The 10,014-nt window shown below is 42.2% G+C and overlaps 1 protein-coding gene across 1 annotated transcript; it reads right to left on the reverse strand.

Annotated features, from left to right (window-relative positions):
• Positions 1-209: 209 nt before the first annotated feature.
• LOC143927083 (olfactory receptor 52Z1P-like) lies at positions 210-1,151 on the reverse strand. The gene has a single exon (XM_077451040.1). The coding sequence runs from the start codon at positions 1,149-1,151 to the stop codon at positions 210-212; it is 942 nt and encodes a 313-aa protein (XP_077307166.1).
• Positions 1,152-10,014: the final 8,863 nt, after the last annotated feature.

Here is a 10,014-nt window from a genome sequence, read left to right on the forward strand (position 1 = left end):
ACACGAGCGGATTGTCCGCTGAAACACGGTTCAGCGGACTAAGTTGGACAGACAATCCGCCCGTGTGTACGCGGCCTAACACATGTCAAAGTTGCAAAATTGGGCTTAGGCATTAAGATTTGTTTTACCTTTAGCTGCAAAGAGGTTAAACTCTGATTAAACATGGACTGCAATGGATATTTTTTTAAATTATTCATTATTTTTAGGTTTTAAAAATTAGTTTTTGCACTTATCCTTTCTTCAAAAGACTGCATTATTTTCACTTTTATTGCTTGCATCTTTATTCCATAAAGTAGAGGATTTACAAATGGCGGCACCACCATGCACTGTAATGACATGGCTACTCTAAGTCCATAGGGTACTTGGGTAGGCCCCAAGCGATAGAGTATAACCTCAAAGGTGCAGTCAGTAACAAAAATTGCAAAAGATATCAGTTGAGGAGAGCAGGTCTGCATTGCTTTCAAAAGATTGCCCTTTGACTTTGCACAAAACACAATTTTGATGTAAGATAAAATGACCAGCAACATCATCACCCCCAATATTTTTACAGTAATGAACAGACCATAAATGTTGTTGACTGTGGTATCAATGCAGGAGAGTCTCACCACTGACCAGTTATCACAATAGATCTTCAGGATGACATTGTCACAAAGAGGGAGTCGCACTGTCAGGAATGTCTGCACAGCGATGGGGATAAAAGAATAAAGCCACGCGCTAATAATTATCTTAAATGCCTTTGTTAAGTTCATCATGATGGCGTATCTCAACGGGTTGCATATGCACATGTAACGGTCATACGCCATGGCCGTCATCATGGCCATCTCACAGGTCACATAGGAATGGATGCAGAAGGTTTGCGTTATACAAGCTGCATAGGAAATGATTTGAGTCTTAGAAAACAGGTTTACGATTAGGATGGGGAAAAATGAGATACTTCCATAAGCGCCATTGGTACAGAGGGCAGATATAAAAACATACATGGGCTCATGCAAACTCTGGTTTAAATATATGGTAGATATTATTATCAAGTTGGAAGAAATGATCATCAAAAAGCCAAGCAATGATATCACCCCATAGACATAATTAAAATCTGAAATTGTGCCAAATGTCAGTCTTAGCACCAGTGGAGAAGAGAGAGTTGAATTCTGCATTTGTATTCCAGCCGGTACCTAACATGAGTCAATAAAATGTAATTAAAAAATTGCATACATGTATAATTATACAAAAATGTAAAAATTGCTTATACAGTATAAAATATATCTAGGGGTAAGGTCAAAAAAAAAAAAAAAAAAGCACTAGCGTTACTCAAACAAATGCAGCATTATGATAACTGGGAGTGGCTACACTATATTGTCCTGAAAGGGTGTGGCTTAATCTTGGTGTGTTCTGTCCAATTCACTGACCCCCTACGCCTTTCAAAGTCACCTGGACACATTTTACAAAATATTCATTAATTTTCCCCAAAACAGGCCAAATTTACAGCCTCATAACAAAAAAGATAATTTTGAAAAAAAAACAAAAAACATTTGAAATTCTAACTCCCCTGCAAAACACCAGAGCCACATCTTTGACCTCACCTTTTTTCACTACTGTTAAAGTAATAGAGCTTGGTCGAGGGTCTCCCTAGCCTCTTGTTGTCACTCTTCCTCCATTAAACTGACAGCTCTGTTGAATTCTGTAAAGCATAATTAGCTTCCAGTGCTGGCCTTCCTCCACTGTGACTTTTGATTTGCAGGGGAATTACAGAAAGCTGAATAAAACATAGATCTGGGTACTATTTAAAACCTAACTCCAGGAAATGTTTAAAATGATCCCTTGTAGTGGGAAGGAAAGTTTACACAGTTTAGTGTAGAGGAGCAGCATTTTTTACTTTTACTTTAACTGATTAAAGGAGGTCAACATACTAAAAGAGACTACTACAGGAGGATAAGGGACTACTACAGTAGGACAACATACTAAACGAGACTACTACAGAAGGATAAGGGACTACTACAGGTGGACAACATACTAAAAGAGACTACTACAGGAGGATAAGAGACTAAACCAGGAGCACAGCATACTAAAAAGAGACTACTACAGGAGGGCAACATATTAAAAGAGACTAAAACTGGAGGAGAGCATACCGAAAGAGGCCACTACCAGAGGATAAGAGACTAAAATTGGAGGACAGCATACCAAAAGAGGCTACTATCAGAGGATAAGAGACTAAAACAGGAGGACAGCATACTAAAAAGAGACTACTACCAGAGGACAACATATTAAAAGAGACTACTACAGGAGGACAACATATTAAAAAGGGACTAAAACTGGAGAACAACATACTAAAAGAAACGAATGCATTTGAATCATTAGCATATAAATTCTGCCTCCCCAGGTCAGACTACTATACTTATCTAAGAATCGTGTCATTCTTAAAACAACATCGTGGCACCTCCATTAAAATTCCTCATCAAGCATGGGTGTTCTGGTCTGACGTATCTAAAGTTAAAGGGTGAATTTCACTATTCTACAACCTACTACAAGGCAAGAGCCAATTTACGAAAACATCCCCTTTTCATAGATGGGAGAAAGATTTATCTGTGACGTTTTTGGATGATCAGTGGAAAACGGCTATAAAAAGTAACTGCAGATACATCAGATCGGTAACGCACTGGGAAGTTTCACAGAAAATATTGCTTAGGTGGTATTACACCCCATTCATCACAGCGAAATTTCTGCAGGGCAGTTCCAATACCTGTTGGCGATGCTGTGGAAGAGTTGGTACTCTTCTGCACATGCTCTGGGAATGCCCCCACCTCAGGAGCTTCTGGAGGGGGTATTCACATTGATTTCCAAAGTTACTGGCATTCTTAAGTCAGGATCCCCTGAACTAGCAATACTGAGTTTACATATAGACCAATACCCGCCACCCCTCAGAATGATAGTCGTCCAGATACTTTCAGCGGCTAGACTTTTGATAGCCAAGCAGTTGAAAACCCACTGTCCCCCCAATATGGGAGAACTAATTAAAAGAGTAGATGAGACCTTTAAATACAAGCAGATACTAGCCATAATGGAAGGAAAGTCTTCAAGTTTATATGCACAATGGTCACCTTGGATCGATACCAGGAAAATTGTTTGAGCAGTTGAACTAAATTTCTGTCTTATTGGTTATGTTGTTGTAGGAACAATGTTACTTAGCTGAATCTATATGTAACCTAAAAATTAAAAAAAGCGTGAGGCTTGAAATCCCTCTGTTGCACAGAGGATGGGTACACAAACTTCTATTTTAATGTTATAGACTAAAACCCACTGTATAACTTTATTTGTTTTACAATTGATTGTCTGATGATTTTTGTATCATTCAAGCCTTTCAACAAAAAATACTTGAAAAAAAAAAAAAAGAAACTAATGCAGGAGGACAGCATACTGAAAGGAACTACTACAGGAGGACAACATACTGAAAGGAACTACTACAAGAGGAAAGCATACTGAAAGGAACTACTACAGGAGGACAACATACTGAAAGGAACTACTACAAGAGGACAGCATACTGAAAGGAACTACTACAGGAGGACAACATACTGAAAGGAACTACTACAAGAGGACAACATACTGAAAGTAACTACTACAGGAGGACAGCATACTGAAAATTACTACTAGAGGCTGGGTATATGTTGCAAAAGGAGTACTAGAAGAAGTGATCTGCTGCTTCAAAAGACTATTAGAGACTGCTGGCATACTGCAAGAGTTACCAGAGACTGCCAACATTCGGCAAGAGACGGCTAGAGCAGTCTGGTAGAATCTCGCCTTAGCTCAGGCATGCAGACAGCAAGGCGCATTTAGTTGAAAAAGCCCCTCCTCCCCTCCTCCAGATAGGAATAAATTGCAAGATAGACTCCTGAGGATGAATGACATCGTTAGGAAACCTAAATATCCCGTGCAGTGCAATATTGCAAAGGTTAATTGCTCATTTCTGTCTAGGGGATGTGGAAAAGCAGATTTACTTACCCGAGCCTTCATTACTGCAAGCTTCTCTGTGCTGGTAGGCCATTCCCAGCATCCTCTTCTACCTTATACTCTATATTTGATGTCGTCAAAACAAAAGTATGGCTCATAGCCCTGCTCTAGACATAAGGATGTCAATAAATGGAGGGTCATGTGAGTAAGGGCTCATTTACACTTGCTTCGGCTTCAACACACATTAACGGCCAGTTTACACTTGCTTCAACAAGGCTTCAGACAGGCTTTGTTAAAGCTCTCTGAACACTAGTCAAAGCCCCTGTCACTAAATAAAATGTTTAGCTTACAGTCCTGTTTACACCTGCTTAAAAAAAAACAACCAAAAAACAATCACAAGCACAGTATGGTGATATCAATGAGACATACTTACTCAGATGTTACAAGGTACTCACTATCACCTTCTTTTTTATACAGTCAATGATTACCCTCTGGACCAATTAATGAGCTGCAATATTAAGTCAGTTAATGAGAGTAAAAACAGAATTCCTGTCACCTATTTTTATCTACTTGTTTAAAGGAAATCTTAAGGGAAATAGATTATGCCAACCCAGGAGACACCTCCTAGTAAATAGTTCCCAAGCAAGGATTGCTCAAGTCAAGTGACTTTCCATGTTGGCTGACCAAATGGTATTACAAATATAAATTATATTCAAGCTATTTTGTAATATAATGTTTATAAAGAAAATGTAAACCCAATCATTAAAACTGTTATAATCATTAACATATTATTGTACACCATACAGTATTCCAAGAACTTTGTGGACACCTGATCTTTGCCCTTATATCAGCTTGTTGGACTTCCCATTCCAATGGTCATTTAATAGCCTCAAAACCAATTATTTCCACAAGATTTGGAGGGTGACTGTGGGAATTTGTGCCCATTCAGACAAAAGAGCATTTATGAGGCCAAGTACTGATGTTGCTGATGATGAAAAGCCCTGGATTGGAATAAGCATTACAATTTATCGCAAAGGTGTTCAGTAGGTTAAGGGCAAGGCTTTGTGTAGGCCACTTAGGTTCCACAACATCATACTCATCAAGCCATGTCTTCGTAGCGCTGGTTGATTTGGGTCCTCTGCTCCTGACAGCCTAGTTTGAGGTCTTAACTTCTAAGACACCACCAAGATATCTTTCATAAAGCTTTAATGAGCACACAAGAATTGGACTTACAACTATGAAAAATGGCAGGATGTATTGACAAGTCAACCAACATAGAGCATAAGATTAAATACACATTCAGATTCACAGGGTTCCTTGCTGTGATTTTTAACTCCAGCATATACTGTGGTCCCAACAGTGTAACTGTAGCTCTCCTCATAAGAGATGAACTACAAAAAGTGACAGCAATAAGTATCAACAGGGTTTAGGCTGGGTCAATTGAGAGCTCTCCCGACAAGGGGACAAGGCTTAGGCCTGAGGTTATGGATTAAAGTCAAATTTGCCTTCAAATCGTCTGGCTATAGCCCTTAATGTAATTTTTCTAATTGGAGCTCTTAAAGTCGTTGGGACGCAGGGATGTGGTATGTCTGTGGTTTGAGTAGTTAAAGTACTACACCCAGTTACAGTGGTGGAACTATAGGGGTTGCTGCAATCGCACTTGCGACTGGGCCCTGCCATTCTGCCGCTGTGGGGGGCCCCAAGACCCGGCATCTCCTCTTGCACCTCTGGCTGTCCATTTAGAAAGAATGCAGTAAGGGGGGGGGGGGTGTGAGGCGAAGGTTGGCAGCTCTGTTGGCCATGGGCAGCAGGATCTCCCTGGGGAGTCTACACCGTGGAGAGGGGAGGGGCCTCTGACCCGGGTATCTAGCAGTTTCCCTCTTCAGTGTACAAGGGAGTCGGCTCTGCTTGTACACTGTTACTGATACATGCTTGGGTCAGAGGCCCCTCCACTCTCCCCTGTGTAGACTCAGGAAGAGAACTACTAGCCTCATGGAGATCCCACCGCCTATGGACACAATAGAGCTGCCGATCATCACCTCCCACCTCCCCAGCCCAGGTACCAGCCAGTTACATTGGGGGGGGCTATCTGGGGACACTAATGTAAGGGGGGGGGCTCTCTGGAGACACTAATGTAAGGGGGCCTCTCTGGGGACACTAATGTAAAGGAAACTCTCTGGGGACACTAATGTAAGGGGGGTCTCTCTGGGGACACTAATGTAAGGGGGGCCTCTCTGGGGACACTAATGTAAAGGGAGCTCTCTGGGAACACTAATGTAAGGGGGGGCTCTCTGGGGACACTAATGTAGGGGAAATTTCTGGGGATATTAATGTAAGGGGGGGCTCTCTGGGGACACTAATGTAAAGGGGGCTCTCTGGGGACACTAATGTAAGGGGGCTCTCTGGGGACACTGATGTAAAGGGGGCTCTCTTGGGACCCTGATGTAAGGAAGGGGCCCTCTGGGGACACTGATGTAAGGGGGGCTTTCTGGGACCCCTGATTTAAGGGTGGCTCTCTATGGACCCTGATGTAAGGAGGGGCTCTTATGGGACCCTGATGTAAGGAGGGGCTCTCTGGGGACCCAGATGTAAGGAGGGGCTCTCTGGGGACCTTGATGTAAGGGGGGCAGTCTGGGGACCATGATGTAAGGAGGGGCTCTCTGGGGACCTTGATGTAAGGAAGGGGCCCTCTGGGGACACTAATTTAAGGGGGGCTCTCTAGGAAGATTAATGTAAGGGGGGCTCTCTGGGGACACTAATGTAAGGGGGGGCTCTCTGGGGACACTAATTTAAGGGCGGGGTTCTCTGGGGACACTAATGTACCTGTATTGTAACCTCAGGATCCACTGGCTCCACCTGCTGGGAGAAAACAGTATGCCACACAACTGGATACTTAAACAACAGTATATTTTACTGCGGAAATATTCTAAGAGGTGATTACAGTAATTGTGCTGTCATCCCAACAAAGAAAGACAGCCCAATGGATTTCAATAGAAACAATTTCAAACAATATATATATATATATATATATATATATATATATACCTGAGAACTCCCCTACCTTTTTTTTTTTTTTTCAATTAACAACGTTTTATTGAAGTAAAGCACAGATATCAAAAACATCGTTTACAGTAATAAACACGTATGAAAGTAGTTTACAGCAGCGTACCTACAGTTTGCATTCTACAGTACATTCAGCATAGAGTACAGATTTGTATCTAAACATTATATCCCTTGTAGCATTCAGCACCATGAATATCAAACCAGCAGCAGATTTATGCACTTGGAAATGGCGGAGTCCAACGATGGCTATATGCAGGTGTCAGAATCATTCAGCCAGCCTTCCCACACTTTATTATATTTGAATGGGCACCCTCTATTGATGTAAATACACTTTTTGTATGGCAAAGTCAGGTTAATATCAGCTTTCCACTCCGCTAATGTTGGTGTTGTAGATCTCATCCACTGCCTGGCGATAACCTTTTTCGCAATGAACAAAGTTTCCTGCAGGAATAACTTAGTATTCCTATCGAGTAATCCCGGGTATACACCCAACAGGCATTGTTTGGGATCCAGACCAACAGGTGTGCCCATATTGTCATGCAGAAAATTCACCACCTGAATCCAGAACCCTTGTAACAAAGGGCATGCCCATACGAGATGGAAAAAGGTGCCTGTGGCCACCTTACACATTGGACAGCTAGGGGGAACCTCAGGTTTATATTTCGCTATTCTAATCGGGGTAAGGTAAGCCCTATGCAGTATATAAATTTGGGTCATTCTATCTGATAATTTGGGGGACACCTCCCTGCACGTCTCAAGCACTTCTTCCCATTCTTCCTCTGTCATTTGGTCTAGGTCCCTCTCCCAACTCACCTTCGGGGCATATGCGACCTTGGAGGCAATTGGAGCAGATAGCATATCATAATATGATGAAATGAGGCCCTTGGGATCTTTGCTCTTGGCCACAGAAAGAATGGGGTTGGGGGTGGGATGTGGGTATGTTCCCCGAGGGAATTGTGCATTAGTCACATGCCTAACCTGCAGGTATTGAAAGTGCATGTTGCATGGTAATGCAAACTCTTCCTGCAATTGAATAAAGGGCTTGGGGGTGCTGCCAGAAACTAAGTAAGTAAGTAAAACACCCCACACTTGCTCCATAGTTCCTGCCCTTGTATGGTAGCAAATTCCTTCATATGATTATTATTCCACAGTGGAGTGTAATCATTGTCAGTCGGGATTCCCAATCTACCAGAGGCTATATCCCAAATACATCTGTATTGATGTAGAAGGGGTGCGATATCATCACCTAAGCTCCTACAGTTTGTGCCCATAGTGATAGCATATAGTGGATCACCTGTACGTTGAGCCCATTTAGGGCAGATCAAGATCATGAAGATCATGAAGCGATCACTATCAGCTTTGTCAAGATGAAAAAATTGAGAAAAGCTGTGCTGCAATGTAGTAGTGGTTAAAATCTGGTAACGCCATACCTCCCCTATCCGTCGGGTTCTTGAGCTTTTGCCATGCCAGCTTATGTCTATTTTTACCCCACACAAAGGGGCCTAGAAGGGCTTCTAGTTTCTTGAAATACTTTAGGGGGAGGTATATTGCAGAATGCCAAAGGGCATACAACACCTTGGGCAATAGAATCATTTTGATAAGATTAATGCGAACCCATACCCCCAGTGGAAGGCGGGACCATGTATAAAGTTTATTTCTGATTAGAGAGAAAAGGGGTTCAATATTCAGGGTTATATAATCTCTCGGATCTCTGGATATACAGTGCCTTGCGAAAGTATTCGGCCCCCTTGAACTTTTCAACCTTTTGCCACATTTCAGGCTTCAAACATAAAGATATAAAATTTTAATTTTTTGTGAAGAATCACCAACAAGTGGGACACAATTGAGAAATGGAACGAAATCTATTGGATTTTTGAAACTTTTTTAACTAATAAAAAAAATGAAAAGTGGGGCGTGCAAAATTATTCGGCCCCCTTGCGTTAATACTTTGTAGAGCCACCTTTTGCTGCGATTACAGCTGCAAGTCTCTTGGGGTATGTCTCTATAAGTTTTGCACATCGAGAGACTGAAATTCTTGCCCATTCTTCCTTGCAAAACAGCTCGAGCTCAGTGAGGTTGGATGGAGAGCGTTTGTGAACAGCAGTTTTCAGCTCTTTCCACAGATTCTCGATTGGATTCAGGTCTGGACTTTGACTTGGCCATTCTAACACCTGGATACGTTTATTTGTGAACCATTCCTTTGTAGATTTTGCTGTATGTTTGGGATCATTGTCTTGTTGGAAGATAAATCTCCGTCCCAGTTTCAGGTCTTTTGCAGACTCCAACAGGTTTTCATCCAGAATGGTCCTGTATTTGGCTGCATCCATCTTCCCCTCAAATTTAACCATCTTCCCTGTCCCTGCTGAAGAAAAGCAGGCCCAAACCATGATTCTGCCACCACCATGTTTGACAGCAGGGATGGTATGTTGAGGGTGATGAGCTGTGTTGCTTTTATGCCAAACATATCGTTTTGCATTGTGGGCAAAAAGTTTGATTTTGGTTTCATCTGATCAGAGCACCTTCTTCCACATGTTTGGTGTGTCTCCCAGGTGGCTTGTGGCAAACTTTAGACGAGACTTTTTATGGATATCTTTGAGAAATGGCTTTCTTCTTGCCACTCTTCCATAAAGGCCAGATTTGTGCAGTGTACGACTGATTGTTGTCCTATGGACAGACTCTCCCACCTCAGCTGTAGTTCTCTGCAGTTCATCCAGAGTGATCATGGGCCTCTTGGCTGCATCTCTGATCAGTCTTCTCCTTGTCTGAGCTGAAAGTTTAGAGGGACTGCCAGGTCTTGGTAGATTTGCAGTGGTCTGATACTCCTTCCATTTCAAAATGATCGCTTGCACAGTGCTCCTTGAGATGTTTAAAGCTTGGGAAATCTTTTTATATCCAAATCCGGCTTTAAACTTCTCCACAACAGTATTACGGACCTGCCTGGTGTGTTCCTTGGTCTTCATGATGCTCTCTGCGCTTTCAACAGAACCCTGAGACTATCACAGAGCAGGTGCA

Source organism: Lithobates pipiens, unplaced genomic scaffold (genome assembly GCF_037356315.1).
Source record: "Lithobates pipiens isolate NorthernLeopardFrog02 unplaced genomic scaffold, aLitPip1_a1.2 Scaffold_23, whole genome shotgun sequence".
In the NCBI taxonomy this organism is placed as follows: Eukaryota; Metazoa; Chordata; class Amphibia; order Anura; family Ranidae; genus Lithobates; species Lithobates pipiens.